Here is a 22642-nt window from a genome sequence, read left to right on the forward strand (position 1 = left end):
GCCGGATGACTACCGTGTTTATTGTTGGGTGGAATGCAAGCAAGAACAGGCAGAGGTGAGCAGACAGGTAATGAGCAGACAAAAGCCAAAATTCCAAGAATCCAAAAATGGTCCACAGGAGAACAAAGAATCCAAGATAAACTCACAAGATATGCTTGGCAGCAACAACACCATGTGTACAACGATGATTCAACACTGAACAAAGAAAAGACCAAGACTAAATACCCTAGGGGAGGTGAGATAACAAGACACAGGTGCCAACAATCAAGGGAGGACCAACAATCAAAACTGGAGGAGAAAAACACAAGACACACAAGGGAAAGAGAATACTACAAAATAAACCAGGAAGTGACAATACCAAAACTACAACATAGAGGTTGTGTAAATATGAGTTATATGTATGTAAACTGGTAGTGATCATATTACTACAGTATGCCTTTAAATGTTATGTAACCCCAAAGGAGGGTAAGTTTGTAGGAGGGGTTACACAGTATTTAAACACTGAACTTTAGTTTAGTACTTTCAGTTGTCTTCTCTGAAGTTAGTGACGTGTAAACAGCTCTTTCTGAAAGTATGTAGGCAGTTAAAGAGGATATGTGTTAACTTTAAATTGACAGGCACGATGGGTGTGTTCAAGTACTCCCCGGTGGACTTCCTCTTCACTTGCGTGGGTCTGGTGTTCTTACTGCTTGACATAGTGCTGGATATATTTGCCGCTGTGTCTTTCTACCAGGAAAAGGCCTACGTGTGCCTCTTTATCCTGGTGCTGTTTCTTGTAGGCTCATCTGTGCTTGTGCAGGCCTTCAGCTGGCTGTGGTATAGCTACGAGAACTTCAACAGGGAGACAAAGGTTGAGAAATGCCTGAGCCTGAGCCAGCTCAAGCTTCTCCATGTACTGCAGCTGGGAATCTACTTCAGGTTGTGTAAGCCTCGTATACTATAATAATCTTGGTGTGTTCAGTGCCTCAGGCCGTTTTGTTTAGTTTCTTTTTTTCCGAGAGCCCCACCCTGATTTTCGCTCGCCTGTTCAAATATATTTCCATTTACGGGAAATGCCAAATAAATAATCTGAAAGCAACTATTGTGCTGCACTGTTGCACTGTCAGGCCACTCCCAAACTAGAGTGCTGTGCATAATGTGTAATTTTAGCATTCAGACACAGTCAGTTTTTGTAAGTGATAGCACCATCATGCCTAGGAATTCTGGGGAGACTGCTATTTAATTTCTTCTTAACTCGGTACATGATATTTAGTTGTAACAGTTGCCACAGTTTCTGTGCTTACAGTAGATAATCTGGTTAGATTATGGAGCACTTTGTTAAACTGGTTTTGTTGAAATCAAAGTGGCTCCTTTCCATGCATTAATACTTTGTGTGACAACACTGCCAAAGAAATCAAAGTTAATGTCTTTTACATGATAACTCAATTGGTATAACTGGTTATTATTATGTTTAATATATGGTCATTACAATAGTTTTATCTGTGTTCTCTATCCCACAACTTTTTTGTTTCTCAGGCACGCAGGTGTTGTGGAGATCTCCGTATGCAGCTTCTTCTCAGAGCACCAAACCCCCGAGGACTTCGCAGTGTACCTGAGCCATGATCTCAGCATGCTGCGGCTCATAGAGACGTTTTCAGAGAGCACCCCTCAGCTCGTCCTCATGCTCACGATCATCCTGCAGCGGGGCCAGCTCGACCCTGTGACAGGTGCAGTGTGTTACTCATGTCTCCGAGTTACGTTGTGTAGATTTTAGGCAGAATTGTGAGTCACCAATGCATAACAAATTCAGTCATGAGTGAGTATAGGGTTCAAGAATGACTGAATAATAGAGTACAGTTCAGAGATGCTCTCCAAACTGATAACAATCCTTTCTTTAAAGGGTCAGTTACATGTACTTAATTGATTACTTTATTTGAGTATTTCCATTCTGTGCTACTTTCCACTTCTACTCGGCTACATTTCAGAGAGAAATCTTCAAATTGTTACTATACAGCTATAGTTACTTTTCAGATTAATATTTTACATACAAAACATGTGATCCACTTACAAAATATGATGCATTGTTATAGATTAAATTACCCAACAGTAGGTCAAATAGTTACACTTAGCTCCACCAACTACAACATTAAAATGCTGCCTACACATTAATTCATCAGTAATAATAAATGCAATATACTAATATAAAAATATAACAATAATATACTAATACAATAATATAACACTCTAAAGGGGCAATTCAGTCTGCATGAGTACTTTTACATTTGATACTTTAAGTACGTTTTGCTGATAATACTTTTACCTGTAATGTATTGTACTGTAGTATTTTTACAGAATGGGATTGTTACTGTTTTCTTCCTTACCCATAGTGGAACCATACAATGCAGATAGGTTTGGTTTATACTGTATGTGTTTTTCTGCCTCCAACACAGTACAATGAGGTGGATGGAATTTAGTTTCTGTAAAAAAAGGAAGAAGCTATGTTTCTTTGCACAAACAATATCTTGTGTATTCTGGATAATTCACAAAAAAAGTGGGAAAAGGCTTCTCAAATGGGTCAATAATAACAGAAATAAATAAGAAAGTGACCTGATTATTATGTCACATTGAACTGACCCTGATTTCCCAAAGTTCAAAGCAAACTTTTTGCAGTATCCTCTTCATTGTTCCATTACAGCACAATTGTAGGTTACGCTGTAATCTGTGCCTTTTCTTTAAGCTGTGAGCACAATATTTCATCAAAAATGTGAAAGTGTATTTTCTGAGTTTTAATGCACTCAGAAACAGTGCTGCAAATGCATAAAAAGGCTACTCCATGAATGAGAGTATATGTAGTTACTTTTACAATACCTCTCAGGCTGATTTACAGTTAGTTCTGAACCTCATTCATTCATTCATTTTTAGTTGAAGCTTCTCTAATGATATCTTCTTCGTCTCCTCCTCCTCAGTGTTGAAGGCCGTTGGGTCAGCCTCAGCCATCGCCTTTAGCGTGACCACGTACCACCGCTCCCTGCGCTCCTTCCTGCCCAACAAGGAGAAGCAGCAGATGAGCTCATCGGTGGTCTATTTTTTCTGGAACCTGTTTGTCATCTTGTCTCGCCTCACCGCCCTCGCCCTTTTCGCCTCCGTGCTGCCCTGCTACATCTTCACCCACTTCTTTTGCTCTTGGATGGTTTTATTCTTCTTCGTCTGGCGATCAAAGACTGAATTCATGGACAGCCCATCCGGAGAATGGCTTTACCGAGCCACTGTAGGCCTCATTTGGTATTTCGACTGGTTTAATGTGGGCGACGGGAGGACGAGGTACAGGACTCTGCTCTATCATGGGTACATACTGGCTGATATTTCCTTCCTCTGCAGTTTGTGGTGCTGGAAGATGAGCACAGAAATTCAACAATGTCATGCTATATTCATTGCCGCCAGTGTTGTTGCAGTTTACCTCCTTGGTCTCTTATTGAAAATGATATATTATATGTGCTACCATCCAAAACTTTCCAAAGGGGAGTTGAAAGGGGACAGCACTGAAATGTTCCTAACTGGACAGGGACCAACTAGGAGTCAAATGTTTTCTGGAGATGTGACAGTCTTTGCTATGTCCTTATCCGGGGACGTTGTCGACAACATTCCTCAGTCCCTACTCACTAATGACGACACAGACACAGATGTTACAGATCGCAGCCTCCCCAGTCCGCCAGCACCCGACATCAAACGCTGCAATAAAAGAATGAGGAAGCTGGCCGAGAACTTCTACTCCTGACCTGCATCACTTGACACCCACCAGACATGGAGGTTAGCGAGGGACTGAGTCATGCAGCCTATTTAATCACGTGGTTGTGTGGGATAGAGGACTATGACCTGCTCGCCGATTATCTGCAGATACAACCTCATAGGAGCACTTTCTTCAATGTATTAACTGGTGCTGCTGCTGTGTACCAACGCACATAAAGTGCCAATCATTATTTAATTTGTTTTCCTTTTAAAGGATAGGTTCACATTTGTTCAAGTCTGTCTTAATACAATGCTTTTGTGCCCGTATGTACAGTAAATAGTTTTTGGTCGCTGTAATTGTTCCTCCTGCTCATACTGGCTGTGAAGACATCCATTCTTAAAGCTTTTCCAATGTAAGAAATGGGGTACAAAACCAACAGTCCTCTTTCTGTGCACTCCCCACTATCTCAAAAGTATTTAAAATGGCTTACCATTTAAAGTTTAAACCCTTAAGATTTTCATATCAAATCCCATTTTTGATACTATTTACAGTCTGCATTTTGTCTCCAATAGCCATTCAATGTAATATCTCTCTATACTGTTGTTTTTATTGGTAGTGGTGGAGTCCGCTACTGGACAGCCTCACTGTTTACTGTTCGCTCTCTTTACACTGTCAGAGCTGCTTTACTGCTAATGCAAACCCAACATCTACTGCTACTTCCCCTTTTACAGTCACAGGAGTTAAGGTACGGTCACATTACTATTCTGTCCTTTTGAAGCTTCAGATAAACTTTGGAATTCATGCTTACATTTGAATAGCAATAGATAAGGATGTCTTTGGCCTGTATGGACAGGAGGAATGATTTTTTTAGCGACCAATAACTCTTTCCATGTACATATGGACAAGTATTGCATTGGATAAACCTTTCCTTTAACAGGTGCCCTGATGGTTCTTCCAGTATAGCAACATTCCTTGTCAAGAACCTGACTTTACTGGAAAGGTTTTAAAGATTATATTTATAACATATGTTTACATTGTTATATAACTATTTTTTAATCTATCTTTGTACATTAATAAGTAAACAAAAACTTGAGTCTGAAACTTTTTCCCCCATTTATTTACACTGTATTGAGTGTCTTGGATACACAGGAAAACCTTACAGGACTGTGTGAGGTCCCAAACAGCTATTGAGGGGAAAATAGTGAATATTGTAATTAAATTAGCATTAAGTTCACAGGATCACATTCAGGCTCTCTACATGACCTAATGTGGCCTCACAGGTCCTTGAAAACGAGATGAAATACATTTTTAATCAATTTTATAAGAGTGCACTCAGAGTGCAGATCTCCGCCAGGCCTGGTATCACCAAATGGCATATTAACACCCCAATTTGCGTGTTATCACAGCGCCCTTTTTGCTTTTTCATTTCACGCCATTTGAGTCTGTACTGACATATTGTGCAGAGACGGTGTGTCATTTTACGCGTGAATGTCAGTCAAAATCCGCATTGGATGCATGGATGTATAATAATAGTAATACATCCGTGGTTGGAAGAGGTCAGGGTGGATAGATCAGATGGATGGGTCAAACAAACACAACAAGGTCTATCTGCGGGTGAACAGTACTGCAGGACACGCCTACCACATGATGCGACCTTTTTGAGGGCGCATCATGTAGTTTTTGGTTTGGGTTAAAATAAGTACGTTAATCCAGGAAGTTATCTCAGGGTGTGTGTCGCGTAGTCTGCGAGACTGCAGAGGAGCGGTATAAAACAGCAGTCAATAAAATATGTTGAAAAATAAATTGTGACGTGAAAGTCATGCCCTGCCCTGCCCTACTCTGCCTCTGATTGGCTAGTACGCGTTGCCTTCGTTGGTTAGGTTTAGGCATGAGGAGTGACATTGGTTTGGGTAAGAACGTCAGGGTAAACCAGCTTATGCCTGTCGGAGATAAAATACAGAAAAGCAAAACAGCATTTTGGAAAGAAAGAGGACACAGAAGAATATAGCCCCTTAATCATTACATGGTCATTTTTTTGACAGCCATGGTATATTCAAAACAGACATGACATGCAGACAAGGTAAAGAAATAAACAGAAAACACATTCAATAAGCAGAAAAAAATGCCAAGATTGTATAAGGTCTCAATTTTCTCAGATGTGTGTCAGGACTGATAAGATATGCCCAATTCTCTTGAACTCACTTAGACAGTACAACACTGAACAATCAAAAGCACACCTTGTTAAACCTGCCTTTGAGTAATCAGATCTGCATTCATTGTGTTATAGATTGTGATTGTCTAAGTGATGCTAAGCGTTTCACAGCAACAATATAAACGCAATCTCCTTTTCAAAAGGAAGCAAAAATTTAACACAAGGCAGACATTATTGTTGAAAATTAGATTTTCCCAAGTAAATTAATGAACATGAATGTATTGACACTCCAAATTGAGATATCTATTCTTGAAAAACTTATCCGCAAAGTAACTGTCAGCCATCTTAAGCCCTTCATTAAAATTTTTTTTCCACATGAACATTTTCTCCCAAAAATGGATATATAGTTTTCTAGGAGACTTTTCAAATACAGTGCAGACAGGACAATCAAATCAAAAAAAGTCTAGTAACAAAACAAAACAAAAAGTCTCAACAGCACTTAAAAAAAGTATTGAGTTAAAAAAAGTAAGATAACACTTTGGATAATATAACAATGCAGTGATAAATGTATCAAACAAAAATCTAACATATTTCCCTTTGAGATTATGCATACAGATGATGGTTAAAGGCACAATATAAATATGCACAGTCACGCAAGACACACAAATTACACAGAAATACACATTCTTAACGGTCAAGCTGCATGTGTGTAAATACGAAATCTTCTTCAGGCTCAGTATTGTTCAGTCGTAATCTCATACAGACCAGGGAAAGTCGACCCCCTCCTGCTTTTCTCACTGTCTACAAATGAAAATTCCCTTTGAAATACAGTTAATGAGCAAAGTAGAAATGTATTGCACAGTCATCGTCCTGTGTGTTGTGCTCCCCTCCGATGCGCCTTCGAAAGGTTGTGGGTTGTCATGTGGCTGAGTGATGAACATCCAAAGCTGTACAAGTAATTCTGAGGTTGCAGTTGTTTGACACAACAAATAATCTCAAAGTTTTAACTAGAGCTGACACAATTAGTTAATTAACCGATGAGACAGCAACTATTTTGACAATCGATTAATCGTTAGATTTTTTAAAGCAAAAGTGCCAAAAAGTCACTTGTTTTGACATGAATATTTGCTGGTTTTCTTTTTCCTCTGTGATAGTAAATTTAATATTTTTTGGACTCTTGTTCTGACATAAGAAATTTATAGACGTCACAGTGGGATCTGGGTAATTGTGATGGCATTTTTAGCTATTTTCTGACATTAAGGGCTGCAACTAACAACTGTTTTCATCACTGATTAATCTGCAGATTATTTTCTCAATCACCTGGTCTATAAAAATGTAAAATTAATAAATAAATAAATAAAAAAGATCCTCACAATTTCCTAGACCCCAAAGTGAAGTCTTCAAAAAGCTTGTTTTGACCAACCAACAGTCCGAAACAAAAAGATATTCAGTTTACTATCATATAAGCCAAAGAAAAACAGCAAATCCTTTCAAACGATTAACAAAATAAATGCTGATTACATTTCTTTTGATCGACTAATTAATTAATTGTTTCAGTTTTAACTAATACAACAACTGTCAGCTAAATCAAATTTAACTTGAAAAATTGAAGCAACTGAGAAAACATGTAATGTCTTTGGAAACAAAATGATGAAATTTCCTTTTTGGTAAATGACCATTTTGACATTCAGTCGGATTAAAAAAGCAATTCTGATTTTGTAGCTACAACATGACAACATGTAAGAGTAATAAAATGTAATTCTACTGGCTAACACACTATTTTCTTTGCCCTTGTTTTTAAATCAAATTGTACAACTGCTTTATGTATATTGATCTCCTCCCACGATTCAACAGTCCTGCAGACTAAAACTGAGCATTGTGATGAGATGCCACAACTGTCTAGCAGTTCACTAAGAGAACAGGAAACTTTTAAATTAAATCTCTTAAGTGATTATGATCCTCCTTACATATGTACTAGCTGAGTCAGAGGCTGAGAGGTGCGAGCATGGACGGATTATGAGACAACGTAGCGCAAATTTTAACTAAATTTCCAGAAAAATCAGCAAATGAAAATGAGCATTAATGTGCATTTACATCCACTACTGTTTTGTGAAAATTAGGAGTTGAGCGCATCGAGATAAACAGCTGGTGGCGCTAAACAGCCCTGTTTTTAGCTTTGTGTCAAAGCATTTTTCAGGTAATCAGCTGGTTTTTAAATGGTTTATGGAGCATTTTCTCAACTCATAAAAAGGAACCATTAATCCTTCCTTCATAATTCACCAAATTTGGATATACGAGCGGCGTGTCCCAAATCAATACTACATACTAACTCTAAGCAGGTTTTTAAGTGTATAGTGTTCACACTATAAAAGTGAAGTATACTCAAACCAGATAGTATGAAGACTAAATACGGTAATTTTTTGAGTTGACACTATTCTCCCACAATGCAATACACAAAGAAAATGAAGGAGCTGACTCACAGCTGGAATTTTTTTAAAAATAAGTTGTGGGTGGCGAAACAGCTCCCGAAACATCTTAGAAAGCAAAATTGAATACTTATTTGTGTTTTCCATTTGTGAAGTGTAACTTGCAGTGACATTCACACGTCCTCGCATGTATTTTGTCATTTCCTGTTAGTATAAAGCAGTTGAGTATGTTGATTTTTTTGAATACTAACTGTTAAAATAGTATACTATGACGAGTAATATGTAGTACATACTGTATAGAATTAGTATGTAGTATAGATTTGGAACACAGCTAATGTTTTCATTGTTATGCTCGAGAGCCTGTGCACTGCCTTACTAATTCTAGTCTACTACCGGGGCAGGAAAGTGAAGTGCAACTCTCGAGTCATTGCTGAAATTGATCCGTATTTGGTTTATGTTCAGTGCACCCTGCTCTGCTTACTGCCTTTCATATTACTGAGTCATTCAGACTCAGACCATTTCAGGTTTGTCAGAAGTTTGACCGGAGCCTCTGATTCTCAGCACATGCTTACTGACCACAGAGGACACACACAGTAAAAAGGACCACGCATCTGCTGTTGCAACACAGTGGAGAGGTCACGACAGCTGATTGATGGTGTGTTTTGGTCAGGTCAGGAGGGGAGGTCATGACCAATTTACATTTTTACCGCATACAGTACCTTATAAGGTTGTCAAAAGTATCAGAACTTTTTCAATACCATGTGTTTAAAACGATACGATCTCCGTTTATTTTTTTTCCTCTTTTTGCCGTGGTATCGAAAGAGGTATCGAGTATTGTTTTTTTATGCTAGTATTGTCTCAAAGTTTAAAATTCTGGTATTGGGACAACCTTAGTACCTTATGTTAAATAGTTGAATGGCTACATGGGAGGCAAATAAAAAATAAGAATGGGATTATTTGATACTTGATGACTGTCAGCAACTTGGTGATTTGCAAACAAGACTGCAAAATGATGCTTTAAAGTCTTTGAATGAGTGCAAAACAACCCAGAAAATTAGCTTTGATATAATTTTTTCAATTATACAAAGCCTAAATAAAAAGCTACAACAACTCCAGAAGAGAATGCCAATACACAACAATGGCCCTTTGGTTGTTTAAATCCAGAAAGAGAAAGAAAAAGTAGAGGGACTGTTTTCACTGCAGGAGACTTTGATACTAAGAAAATGAGATAAAGGCCAAAGACTAAAGAGGAGGAAAAAATGGATGTCTTCCCTTCTGTGTCCGAATCAGTGCCAGTTTCAGCCATGGTGAGGTTAGCTGCCGTAGAGGAGGAGTGCTGGGCGCGAGGAACCTTAATTCAGCCGAATGATGCATCCAGTCTGTTTCTCACAGTCAGCTCCGACCCAAAGTCCGCCTCAGTACATTACCATCACACATCACACGGTGAGTCATTAGTCTTCAGTGAGGGCGGGTAGGTATTTCTAATATGAGAGTGTGTATCGTTGGGGTTGTGGAGGATTTTCTTGCACAATGTCACTCCACAACCATCAGCACAACGACTACAGTTTCCCTTTAGTGTGCGACATTCAATGCCACCTCCTTTACAAGAAGTCCAGTTCCAGCGCTTGGTGCAGGGACACAAGGTCGCCGTGGGTGGAGATCCGCCAGAAAGGCATGTTGTGCTACACAGAGAGACAGACACGAGCAAAGCTGTTTCAGAAACATAACAGTGTGACAGAAACAAAACACTGAACGGTATGCTCCTAATGTACTCAAACTGAAGGTGCGGAAACAAATTGGTAAAACGCTAGCTTGATAATCAGACTGGATTTCCATTTCATTTCACTTATTTGAATGAATAAATCTAAGATGAAGGCGGTGATTCACAAGACTAGAACCAGGCCAGTAAAACACATGCAGAATGGTAGTTTTACAGCCAAAGAGAAGCACCACACTGGACTTGGATCGCTGCAGTACACACATGCTGGTAAGCTAAAACTTGTTGTAACTTTAAGTATCAGGCTCCAGCTCCAGAATGTCACTTTTTTCTCCTTAAAGCTCAACTTGTTTTAGTGCTTATTATATAATTTAATAAACTTTTGAGTCGTGGACACTCACATCTCGTCTTGTAAGCTCCTTCGTCTGATGTGGACGACTTTTAAACAAACAAAGCTTGAGTCGCAGTGACTGTATTTGTCTGCAGTGCAGTATTTGACAAAATTCTGAGGACACGCCACATGCAAGTTTGTTTGAGTAAACTGCCTAAAGACCTACACACAAAAGAGGGCAGGGGCAAGGAGGAGATATAAAAAAAACTTTAAAGTTTACCTGTTTTGCTGCAAACTCCTCATCTCGGCCATCACCTATCACCACATAAGTCACTTTCTTCCCAAAGCGGGAGACGATCCTCTCAAAGCAACTCTCTTTCCCTGCAAGGAAGGAGACCACAGGGAAAATAATACATTACCTACAGAACCCTCGAAGCAGCATCTTAACATAGCTTCCTCCTCCGTCACAGCAGAGAAGAATTAATTGTACTTTTCATTTGTACCTATTTTTGTGGCACTGTAGATGTTCTCGATGGGGAAGACGTCTCCCAGGCCGTAGAGCAGCACTTTTGCCAGAGCTGGAACCAGCTGAGTGGTGGTGACCAACACATTCATACACTTCCCCCTGTTGGTGGAATATCACACACACACACACACACACACACACACACACACACACACACACACACACATACATGCATAAATATGGGCTCAAAGATAAAAACAAAAAGCTTCATCAGAGCACAGACTTGTTTACCCTGCCAATATTTTGAGCTGTTTATCTTGCATTGATGTTGGGCCAGTTTCAGCCAGGTAGAACATAGAAACTGTAGAAAATATATGATACACATTTACAGTTGAAACTAATTGAATTCTGAGATTCTTCCAAACAAATTCATCACAGCCAAGCTTATACTTCTATCCTTTTAAACAGTGTCCAGTGTCCATCTTCTGAAGAAACATTGTCTTTTAAAACTCAACTCACATAAATTTGATACAATAAATACAATTACCTTCTTTTTAGTTTATATGTAGACTTTGTACTTTGACATAATGTTATTTTGTCTGGCAGTGTTAATTTATTTTATTTCTCGTTCATTTTGAGCAGATGACACTTGTAACAGATGTGTGTGGTTTGAGATTGTGGGAGAGCCGTTATGTGTATGTTCTTGTTGACGTTATGTTGATTGTTTTGTGTCGTTGGATTGTTTAATTTATCATCATTACTATTATTTAGGTATTTATTTTTTGTTTAAAAGTCTGTTCATCTTCAAGTTTTTGTTCCTGAGGATCCCCCTTAAATTTGAAATATAAATATTTGGGTTACTAAGCAAAAACTGATACTAATACTAACTGATAGTGAAATGGTAAATAAAGCTGTCACCTTAAACTAATTATTATATTATATTATACAATGACTGGAGAACGGCATGTAACAAAAGACAGCCAGTGAGGTGCACAGTAGCCCACTTTACTCATGCTGCTACAGAGTATGATCTTAAAGATTTGTGAAAATAATAAGCGTCCTCTGCTCAGACCTGGACTGGATGAGCAGCAGAGACTTGAGTGCTGTGCTGAGCCATGCGTCTGTAACGTTCTCGATCTCAGACTGAAGCTGTAGAAGCAGCTCCCTCTTCATAGGACTCAACAGGCCTGAAAGAGACCACAACATGCAGAAACTCTGTTTTGGATGTGCAGTAAGTATACAACCTCAATACTACAAGATTTAGATACCACTATCAGCATATCAGGATTCCCATTTTACTGTTTCTAAATGTCTGAAGTGAATCACCACCCAAAACCATAATTCCACAGTCTCATATTTAAAAAGGCAAAAGGTAGCAGAAACACACAAACACACAGGTCTTCAACACAAACAGTTTTGTTTATTTTGGCCACTGGGCTGAAACATTACCTGGTTTGTTGTTGCTTCATTTTGCCTTTTGGATATTGGACTGTGGAACAAATTTTTACTGTTATCAAACATGTTTTGAATTGCTGGAAGTGCTCCAAGGTTTTGTCTTAGGAAAACAAACGCACCAAAAACAGGCCATTCTGAGCATGATTCACAACCACGAACACCGTCTACTGGCTTGAAGTCTTTTTACTTTAACTAAAGAAGGTTTCCAAGCGATACTGTTGTATTCTCATTTCAAACTCCAGGTGTGCAAGACAGATTTATTGATGCAAACTCACCTCCAACATTCCCCTTATAGCTATTGTAGATCTCTTTTAGCCGGCGGTAGCGAAAGGCCAGTTTCCGCATCCACTCCACCCCTCCCTGGACTCCCGTGGTGGTTCCTGATGCCCCTCCACCACTGGGACCATTAAAGCCATCCGTCAAGAAGTTGTAGTTACTAAAGAAGGGAGAAACACTTAAATCTGCTTCCCAGTCATGATGTTGAAGTGTTTAATGAGGCCAATGTGTGTGAGATAAGGGTCATTGTACTGCATAGTGTGCGTTAGTTACAGGACAGAATATAACACACCTCAGTTCTTGTCCATTGTCATCAGAGGCAACATCCTCAACATGGACTTGATCACATTCCTTAAAAGAAAATTTAAAAAAGTTTTCTTTTTTACAAATTGTATAATCACGTATTTGAGATGAGAAAATCTCATCAACAAGCTTGAGATGATGGACCTTTGCAACAGCCTCCTAAGCTGCCATTTAATTGACTATGAGTTTTACAATACCCATGACTGGAAGGAGCACCTCTAGTTAGTTTTTCTTGAATGCAAATAAGTTTTCTATTCATGTAGTTTTACTGGTTTTGATTAACAGTCCTTTGTGTCTCCACCCTTTTCTAACTAATTCACTTCTGTGCATGAATTTCTCGAGAACTCAGGGAGCTTGATAAGAGAAAAGGTAATTCATTATACAATTTAGTTACGATGGTCAAAAAATAGATATGGGAAAATATGAAAGGTTTCTCTTTAATCATGGGTTAGTACCAGCTGCTGTGACTGAGTTTAAAAAAGTAAAAATAAGAAATAAAGAAATTAAAAAATAAATAAAATAAAATCTTTCCTGCCATGGCTACACCAGTCTGAATGTATCTCACTGTACCTCCAGGTCATTGAAGAAAAGGTGAGTGTCTGCTAGCTCAAAGATCAGCTCCTCCATCTGCAAACCCAGGTTCAGCACTGTTGCTGGGTCCTAAAACAAATAAACAATAAACTGAGTAAGACCTTTTTATTTTATGTTGTAGGCTCAAATGTTTTGCTTATTTACAGAAACAAACCTTGCCAAACTTCTGCGCGTAGGAGCCAGTGAGCAGTGAGTGGAATATAATAATGGTCTCATCCAGATCCCACAGAAAAATGCGCTAAAAACAGCAGGGAAGAATAAGATTACACTTTGCATTCTAAAAGTAATGTTATCTATTTTTTATGTTTTACAATTGACATGAGAAAAATATTTACAACCAAATGCTATTAACCTTTTTCATCTGGTTAGTCCTTACATCAGTAGCCTCCCGGTTAGAGAGACCATGTGATTTGTTCCAGACTACACAGGTCTAGCTCTGTCTTAACTGCTAGAATGCTGCTTAGTAGTTTGTTTGTGTGTGCAATGATAAGTCAGCTGCTGACTTGCTTACCTCCAGGTCACTCTCAGTAGGTGGGGAGTTATCAGACTTCTTGCCCTTCCCTTTGGCTTTGCCAACAGAGTTCCTGCGTCCAACCTCGTCCTGATCTCTGGCTCCAGCGGGGAGAGCCACACTGGTAGGAAGGGCTGCACCTGCAGGGAGGTTCTCTGGTGGGGACGCATCTTAGTAAGAAAGTAAGAAATTAGTAGCTGAACTATGGCTGCAGCTATGAATTATTTTAGCAATCAAGTATTCTACCGATTATTCCATCGATTAATGGGATAAGAAATACTTTTGATTTATTAAAGAGCAATAGTAAATATGCAAAAGAGAATGTTATGTCTCAAACTTGTACAACGATTAAAAATCCTATACTGTATAGCAGAACAGTGCTGACAAGTAGTTAAAATAAACAGATAGAAATACTCAATGTGATAACATGGTCCTTTTGAAATAGCCATCATAATGTAATCTCCCTTTAGAGATAATATAAATCAAAGTACTGAAATTACCTCTGGGAGGAAGTCCAGCTGAAGCGGCCTGCTCCGACTTCACAGCTGAATATCCGGCCACTCCCACACCGTGGTCATCGCTGCTGGGCAGCCCGGCAGGCACGTAGCTGGGAGGCAGAGCGTAGTACTGAGAGAACTGACTCTGTCCCAGAGAGTTGTAGCTGCTAAATTCCTGGAGGAATAAAAGAAAACAGTTTTGATCAATAGAAGGAGGGAGGTGGAAAAAGAGACACATGGGCGGTTTGACACACATGTCAATGAGCAAGTTGAGGAGCACTAGATTTTATTGCTGCAGCTAATGACATGACAACTCACTGTTGACGGTTGTCATAGTAACACAACACACTTTCCGGCTCAGTCCTCAGCACACTCTGAGACGACTGAATCTGTGTCGCCCAACAAAACTAAAATCAGGCTGGACACTACTCTGCTAATGGCTTAACGGACAGGTTTTGGCTGCTTGTGGAAGATGGATATCCCTTCACTGTGGTACTGCGTGTTCCCAACATCACATGTCTGACGTGGCTCTCTCATCCCTGATATACATCAAAACAAGATGAGAAACCGCCTGTCAGTGGTTGTGCTCTCTCCCAACATCAACAGCAGGCTCACATGTCCCATTAAAAGTGCCTGCAACTTTTCTTTGGTTTAGTTTCTTTGTCCCTGTACACCTTACCTATAAGCTAATTTTAATTTTTACAGAAAATGAAAGAAATACATTTAACATACTAGCGTATTTAATTGTATTCATTGTTTATTTTAAGTTAAATATTAATCTGTAAATCTGCAGACCACCTGCAGATATAACATAATATTATCAAATCAAAAATAGTTAAAACTGATAATGACAATTTTGACAATTCTATGTTTAGTTTTATTTAAGATACATAATTTTAAAGATGGAATACGCTTACAAGTCTTTGGGGTTTCATGTGTGCTGATAATTAAACAAAAAAAAAGACAAAAAAAATCTACATCTTTTCTTCTTGCACTGATCAAGAGAATACATGTGAACAATGCCGCTTGCGTCACATGCATGCTGATAAAAAGCGAATATATCACAAGCCTTAAAAGGTAGAGCCCGACTGATATATCAGCAAATCAATCAACGTGTATGTTGGCAGATATGTAAAGAGAAATGGCAGAAATATTATATAGGATGCAAGTTTCCCCCCCAGAATTCAGGTTTTCACACAGAGACAGAGTTTTGCACTTAACATACTTCTTACCTGGTTGGCCACTGTGGTGGAGGTTGTGGTGGCAGCCGTAGCTGAAGGGATGCTAGAATACACACTGGATGTTGTGAAGCTTGAGCCTGAAGACAGAAAAAGCTCAGCTAAAACAATGTCAGAGGAAAATAAAAGTATTTTTACATAGTATTTTAAGTGACTAACAACAAGAGAGGAAAACAGAGCTGTGCCACTGCAAGTTCTCCTTTATTTTTGAGTGCTTCTCATATCTGCGGACAGTGTGACAGCGCTATCTTGTGAGACAGAGTGAGATTGCAGCTTGCCTTGGCTGGGGTATGAGTAGTGCAGATGGCCTGGCTGGGTTGAGGTATATGCGGTGCTGAAGCTGAGAAACCCAGGCTGGCCACCAGAGGGTGCCTCAGGCAGCCCTGTCTCTGTTTTAATACCTGGCCACATAGCACCTGAAGATGAAAGAGAGCAATGGAAGCAGAGAATGAAAGAGGCAGCGAGAGGAGTGGGTCACTGAAGACGGGGCAAAGTTAAAAAACCAGGTCCTTCAGTCAAGATGTGGACTTTGTGTTTAAGCAGAGATCAAAAGCAAATCGATTCCACAGCGCCAAAGCAAAGTAACAAAAGGTGTGATTCTGGGTTTTTAGTGAGCAGACAGTGTTAAAATAGGCTGTTAGAGTAGGAGTGGGGACTAACCAAAGGGCGGGAGGCCGTAGGTCTGGCCTGTCTGGGGGAAGGCTGAGTACACAGTGGACTGGGCCAGAGGAGGAAAGGCCACCTGGCTGGTGTAAGATGTCACAGCTGGGCTGAAAGACAGAAAGAGCAAAAGAATCAGTACCTACATCAAATCAGAGCATACCTGCAAGTAAAACTAGAGACTATGTTTTTAAGAGTATCTGTGCATAAAATTTGGTTGACACCCAAGCATTTCCTGAACACAAAAATGGTATTTAACCCTATTTTTCCTCACAGTAACAGCTATTTAGTCACACAGTTATACCTGCTTAAGCAGGAATACGTTGCAAAAACAAAAAAACCCCCACTTTAAACGCACTTCATATTCAGGGTTGTTCCGAGCTAAAGCAGCGCCTAATATTGGGGAGAGGTAATAGCACATGTAAAGGTGGGCCTGGAGGTAACTGAGGAACATTGGACTAATACATGGGAAAGCCAGCCTAAGACCTTCTGAGGAGTTCTGTTAGAAGAACATAATAGGGTATTTTGTGACACCAAAGTTGAAATTTATACAAAAGGGCTCTCAGGAACAAAACCAGTGCTAAGGACAATGTAAAAAAGGTTTATCACCCAAGGGACGAGGCATACTAGTCTCTGTGTGCCCCTGCTGTTGTCTGCTACTGTCAGTCTTCAGCAGCATACTTGGGGTGTGTTTATCCACAACTTGGCTGCCTACAGAGCACTGAGTGTAGTCTAAATTTTAAAGTGGAAAATGTTGTTTCTGTGTGGACATCATCTCCAACAAAGACAATTATAAGTGCACGCACAGTAGAGCAGGAAAACTAGATTATAGCTGAACTGGTGCAACCACTAAAAATTCTTAGTGTCACTTGGCGGGATTTTACTTGCATGTGAGTCAAATGGCTGCACTAAATGTCACATTTCATGTACTTAAATATGGGTAACATTCAAACATGATAAGATATTCACATTTCTTCCATATAGTCTTGGGCAGTATCAAGGTATTACGGTATACCAGGGTATTTAGAAATCCTGAAGGTATGATTTTACTGTCAAAAACGCAGACGCTCCCCGTTCTGGTGGATCGACCATACTGGCTCTTAGATCGTTTATTTTCTGTGCGCCCCGTTCAGATTTGAGTGAGTATGTTTGCTCAAAAGATGCTCTGTGCTTTGTCTCGTAACGTTAGTGGCGCCTCGCATTGCCGCTTTTAATAAATCGCCACAGTCTCGGAACATACTGGTCTTGGACATACTGGTTTTGAACTGTCTGTGGGACGATTGAACATGTAAGAGTCCGTCCATTCTTGATTAAAAGCTCAAAGTTTTGCTGTCTACTTGCCATGAGAAATTACTTCTCTGACTTGCTTATTTCTCCGACTGTCCCTCATCTCGTCTCCGCTGTCACACAGGCGAGTCGCAATGCACAGATTTGATTGACTGAGCAGCGTCACATGAGATGACTCTGGGTTGCTAAACTAGTGCTGTAAAGGCTAGAAAAGCTGCACCGGTTAAAAACACTGAAACACTCCGGCATGCTACAATGACTTCTATCACCAGCAGCTCAGCTTTTATACCGTATACCACGGTAAAATGTCAGAAAGGTATGAAAAAATAGATACTGCCCAAGCCTAGTTTCATGCAGTGTACTCACTTGCTTCCTTGATAAACCTGTTGGGTGTATTCAGATGTGGCTGTTGTGTCTGTGGCTGTCAAAAAGACAACACGTCTTCAGTTTAACATACAAGAGCAGCTTTCGTCTTTTCAGACCTTGACTGTGCATTGTTTAGAACTGAGGCAGTGTTTCTGTTCGTACCAGGATGTGCATACGAGTTCATGGAGTCACCGCACTCTTGAGGTGCTGCCCCCCTGTCTGCGTCCGACTGCTCTTGATCATCTGCAATCAAACACAAATTGTCAATATTTTTCCAGGAACATTTCTGAGTGCTGTCGCATTTTCTACCAACCTGGATCAAGTTGGGCTGTGGACAGGGCAGAGTAAGAGCTTCCCTGCTCTGATGAACCTAACACAGCAGCTGGGCTCCCATCGTCACCTAAATTACTGGAAGAGCATAAAGAATCCATTATAATTATAAGATTTCTGCTGTGGGCAAACAGCCATATAAAAAAATAATAAGTTAAATCTGGCAAAAAAGGCTGAGACAACAATCACATGAAAAAACAAGCCACAGTGGAAAATGTCTTTCTTTAATAAATAGTATAGAATAAGTATAGAATAAATTCAGTTTATTCAAAATTAAACGTTTGCTCTTAGTGGTTTTCCATCAGAATGTGTAAGCAGCAATTTAAAAGATCAGAAACATATCTAAAATCAAGACCAACTTTGGCTCTTTCTCCAGTCCACCGTCTATTTCAAGCTTGGACTTCTTTGTCTGCACACACATAAAAAAAACGTTATCACCATAAGTATTTTCAGGATTGTGATATGCATCTTTTTCCCCTCAATATTGTAACCAATAAAACCAGATGAAAATAAAATAAATACTGACTGAAAGGTGAAGTTAAATACTACTTTCAAACACAGGTCCTTCAGAGCATCAAGTTTTCTTTCATGGAGTATTATTTCACGATGCAAAAAGCTTATTTGCTGCGTAGCATTAAATAGAAATACTTGACATCAGTACATCAACAAAATAGTGGGATCCACACAGTGTCACGATACTACAATATACTCTGCTGTGAAAAAGGATGTACACAGGTTTGCACAAATACTGTAGTTGTGATACAAAACTACTGTGAAATGATCTTTGCACCCTTAACTGCTTTATTGTTCAAATTACAGATTAGTAACAATCAATATCAATTTAATGATTTTTAATCTATAATAATATATTGTTTTATTTTATTAACAACTTGTGCAGTCTAGAAAATATGAGAAATGCATTTCACAAATTACGAGAACCAATAACAATGTTTAAAAGTGTTTATTTTGTCTGAACAACAGTCAAAAAACACAAGGGTAATCAATTTATGATGGAGTGCAAAAGAGAAAAATGTTAAATGACAACAATGACCAGAATTGTCATTGATTATCTTTCCATCAATCAGTCAGCTACTCATTTCAGCAGTACAGTGAACCTCATATTCAACTATGCTCGTAATTTCTTAATTTGAGTCCATCCTTCACTCTAAAATTCACTGAAATCCGCCATCAACTTTGGTTGGGTAAAAAAGAAAATTTACTACAATTAAAACCTGCAACAACAATGTGAGAACTGAGAAGCATGAGATATTAAATGTTGATCAAATATTTCATTCACCACCACCCCCCCGGTCTGTGTTGGCGTCATTGTGGGTAGACTCACCGGCAGCTCAGGCAGCTCCTGCGAGTCATCCATCTCTGCAGCAGAGCGACCCGACATGTCTGCACGCACAGCCTACTCTCTGTAGCTGGAAAGCGTGTCCGGACCCTGCTTTACACAACCGCAGGAGCAAAAACACATAGGCACAGAATAAATGGCTGTGGGTTTTGACTTATGTAGTTTTCCGATGCATGACTCTCCCCTCCCCTTGACTCATAAGCGCTCTTCGATGCATCCCTCTCCTGCCATTATCGTGGGGGTGATCAGCAGGGAGGTGGCGGCGATGGAGGGAGTGGGGCACCCTGGTCTAATCTCTAGCACGAGACCCGCAGGTGAGGCACGTGTGGCACTGACGTTGCTTAATGTCCCCACCACGCTTGTGTTTACTGTGGGATTAAGGAAGCGTGCCAGTTTACATGTGACCTAACCTTCATTCAACGAAAACATATTCTCCAGAAGCATTAGGTTCTCAGGTGCAAGCTGTCGTATCAATAGATGTCCAGAAGGGATAAGATCTAACCTCATTTTGTCCACCGCTTGCTCATCCGGCCTTTCCCCCACGGCTGGAGCGACATTTATATAACTGACATAACGTAGACACAGAAAGAGAAAATGGGTCAGATGGAAAATTCAAAGCCGCACAAATGTGTCAGGCAGTTGTTAACGGCGCACGTTCTGAATCAAAAGCGTACCACCCGAACTGGCTAGGGCCATCGAAGCATGTCAGCTTATGCAAGATTTAAAGTAAAAAGTAAAGTAAAAAAAAGTATTTCATTTGAATGAAAATAAGACCACTTTGGATGATGTACTGATGATAAATTAACCTGCATACTTATATTTAGGATATTTCGACTGCATAAGCTGTAAGATCCCAAACTTTAAAGATGATAAAGTCAGAAAGAGTAAGATAATCTGCACTTTCTCAGCTGCACTGACCCCAAAACATCTTACGCTCTCAAGCAGCTGCTTTTTAATAATATTCATTGCTAATTCATCAAACCAGACTCCCAGTTTATACACACTGCTGCTGCTGCTTATCTCTGGCTGATTTGACAGACTTGAATCCATCAAAGCCACGGTCCCCCCAGCTGTTGCCACTGGTAACAGTCACGTCCCCTCTGCCAGCATCGCAACAACACTCGGGTTGAATTGCGCTACCTTAGGAACAACATCGCCCTGATACAGGACGCTTCGGGAGTCTCTGTTTCAAGAGGGAGAAGTCTAGGGGACACCACAGAACAGGGAAAATCAGTTAAGCAGTGGCGTTGGGTGCTAGTCTAAACATCTAATATCGTGTGTTGGACTTAACTTGACTTGGAATAGACTTATTTATTTGACAAAAAAGTCAGGAACATCTTATCTTACAGGTTGTGTAATTTCCTATAAGGTTTCCTGGATAGAAATAGCCAATGTAATTTGTACTTACTGAAATAGACAATATCCTGAGACAGCTGATTTTCAGAGGTACTTCCTCTGTTCTGATCTTAATGACTAGAAATACTTTCAGAGATCCATTTCAACCAAGGTAAATATTAATTTAACTTCATATTTGTCGAATTGGTTGCTTGCCTGCAAAGAAATCTTAAATTATTTAACATTTTTTGCTGACCTGAAGTACAATGACTGAAATACTCTCTCGGTCATGCTAGCAACTGATCACTGCATCCATTTCTCCTCTAAATTTTCCAGAAACCTTCCTAAGCATTCACAGTGTCATATGTGTTCATCTCTAGGAAATTATTTGGAAAATATAGGACCTGTAAAATAAAGCATTTCCACAAGGTTTTCATATGACTGGTGTACTTTAGTTAAATATAAATCTAAAAGGAGGATTGTTATTTTGGTTCCATTAACTTTCTAGTGAGAACAACAATGACAACTCATTTTTAGCAGATTACAAATAACGTAGATGAAGTTCTCTGCCTGCATTTTCTAGCTATGCAACCGTTAACTTTATGTTGTAGATTGGCAAAACTGTGCCAGACCAGTGATTGGTGATCATTAAATACTTTCAACACCTCTGTTTGATCTGATACCCATGTCTCTAGTAATGTTTGTCCTGCACACTGCACAGTAATACCGTTTGGCAGAAACCCAGGCACAGCACAGCATCAACTCAAGGTTAAGTTCCCATCCATGTAATCTAGAAGTGTTAGCCGACTACCATTACGTTAGCTGAATCCAGCAAATAACCCAGCCGATGACAGTTTGCTATGAAGGTGATGTATGACATTAGACTATTTCCTGGAAAACAGTAGCTCGTTAATCTTTCATTTAACCACAGAGAGGTTGAAATATGCACAGTCAACACACGAAGCAAGATATAGGCAACTAAAACGAACTGATACGAATACTATGATCAACTATAAACAGACATTCATATAGCGTACCACCCCAGCAGTTAGACGCAGCCGTGCAAGCTTTCCAACAGGAACGTTAGCTTCTCAACGTTAGCATACAGAGTCGATACATTTAAACGCTTAACCATCAATACTAATAGAAAGGCCTGCGTCATCCGCTGTCGATTTTGCATGCATGCTAGCTAACTTGTCTAGGTTTAATGGTGGTTAAATAACTAAGCTGGCTGTGAGTTACTTAGTTTGGCCCGGGCATTAAAGTTTTACGCTCCAGAAATTAGACTGGACCAGCAGCCATTGTAGTGGGTATTGAAATGGCATCGTGTGAAAGCATCTCACTCCCGCTGCACCGGACTGCAAAGCTAATCGCAAAATAAACATCCCTGTCATACCAAAATGGTCAAAAGCAGTCTTACCATTGAGTGACCGAGAAACGCTTTTATTAAAGCGTCTATAATTGAATCCTCACTGTCAAGCTTTGTCTGTTGTTAGGGAGCACTATTTTGCAGGAAGTTATCTTTGCTGGGCCTACTGCTCATGTGCACATTGCTCATTCACGAGAAGCCCTTTCTTTGGCGCGACGGGAGACGACAGGTGTGGCGGTACGTCAACACAGGTGAGAGGCTGCCAACAT

The 22642-nt window shown here is 39.8% G+C and overlaps 2 protein-coding genes across 6 annotated transcripts; one reads left to right on the top strand and one right to left on the bottom strand.

Moving 5' to 3' along the window:
* The first annotated feature begins 347 nt into the window (after positions 1-347).
* LOC122865009 (XK-related protein 8-like) lies at positions 348-4807 on the top strand. Of its 2 annotated transcripts, none has more exons than XM_044172901.1 (3): positions 348-918; positions 1516-1706; positions 2946-4807. In XM_044172901.1, the coding sequence occupies exons 1-3, from the start codon at positions 623-625 to the stop codon at positions 3752-3754; spliced, it is 1296 nt and encodes a 431-aa protein (XP_044028836.1). In that variant the 5' UTR covers positions 348-622; the 3' UTR covers positions 3755-4807. The 2 variants fall into 2 exon arrangements, with proteins under 2 accessions (XP_044028836.1, XP_044028837.1); XM_044172902.1 differs by having other exon boundaries at positions 625-923.
* Positions 4808-5713: 906 nt separating this feature from the next.
* Positions 5714-22573, bottom strand: eya3 (EYA transcriptional coactivator and phosphatase 3). Of its 4 annotated transcripts, XM_044172897.1 has the most exons (20): positions 22425-22573; positions 20172-20234; positions 19655-19759; positions 18672-18721; positions 18296-18390; positions 18145-18225; positions 17983-18037; positions 16330-16439; positions 15948-16085; positions 15664-15749; positions 14435-14606; positions 13935-14104; positions 13578-13661; positions 13403-13492; positions 12822-12880; positions 12529-12689; positions 11871-11985; positions 10836-10957; positions 10613-10713; positions 5714-9966 (listed from the first exon to the last, which is right to left on the bottom strand). In XM_044172897.1, the coding sequence occupies exons 3-20, from the start codon at positions 19709-19711 to the stop codon at positions 9886-9888; spliced, it is 1827 nt and encodes a 608-aa protein (XP_044028832.1). In that variant the 5' UTR covers positions 19712-19759; positions 20172-20234; positions 22425-22573; the 3' UTR covers positions 5714-9885. The 4 variants fall into 4 exon arrangements, with proteins under 4 accessions (XP_044028832.1, XP_044028831.1, XP_044028834.1 ...); XM_044172896.1 differs by lacking the exon at positions 20172-20234 and having other exon boundaries at positions 22425-22572; XM_044172899.1 differs by lacking the exon at positions 20172-20234 and having other exon boundaries at positions 19655-19762; positions 22425-22562.
* Between the last annotated feature and the right edge of the window lie 69 nt (positions 22574-22642).

Source organism: Siniperca chuatsi, linkage group LG17, assembly GCF_020085105.1.
Source record: "Siniperca chuatsi isolate FFG_IHB_CAS linkage group LG17, ASM2008510v1, whole genome shotgun sequence".
Taxonomy (NCBI): Eukaryota; Metazoa; Chordata; class Actinopteri; order Centrarchiformes; family Sinipercidae; genus Siniperca; species Siniperca chuatsi.

Bases quoted from the DNA above. Each gene is read 5' to 3' on its own strand.
- LOC122865009 (XM_044172901.1), top strand. From the start codon at position 623: ATGGGTGTGTTCAAGTACTCCCCGGTGGACTTCCTCTTCACTTGCGTG. The intron at 919-1,515 runs GTTGTGTAAGCC...TTTGTTTCTCAG, and splicing joins CAGCTGGGAATCTACTTCAG to GCACGCAGGTGTTGTGGAGA. The intron at 1,707-2,945 runs GTGCAGTGTGTT...CCTCCTCCTCAG, and splicing joins CCAGCTCGACCCTGTGACAG to TGTTGAAGGCCGTTGGGTCA.
- eya3 (XM_044172897.1), bottom strand. From the start codon at position 19,711: ATGTCGGGTCGCTCTGCTGCAGAGATGGATGACTCGCAGGAGCTGCCT. The intron at 15,750-15,947 runs GCAAGCTGCAAT...TTCTGTCTTCAG, and splicing joins CTACTCATACCCCAGCCAAG to GCTCAAGCTTCACAACATCC. The intron at 13,493-13,577 runs GTTTGTTTCTGT...TATTTGTTTTAG, and splicing joins ACGCGCAGAAGTTTGGCAAG to GACCCAGCAACAGTGCTGAA.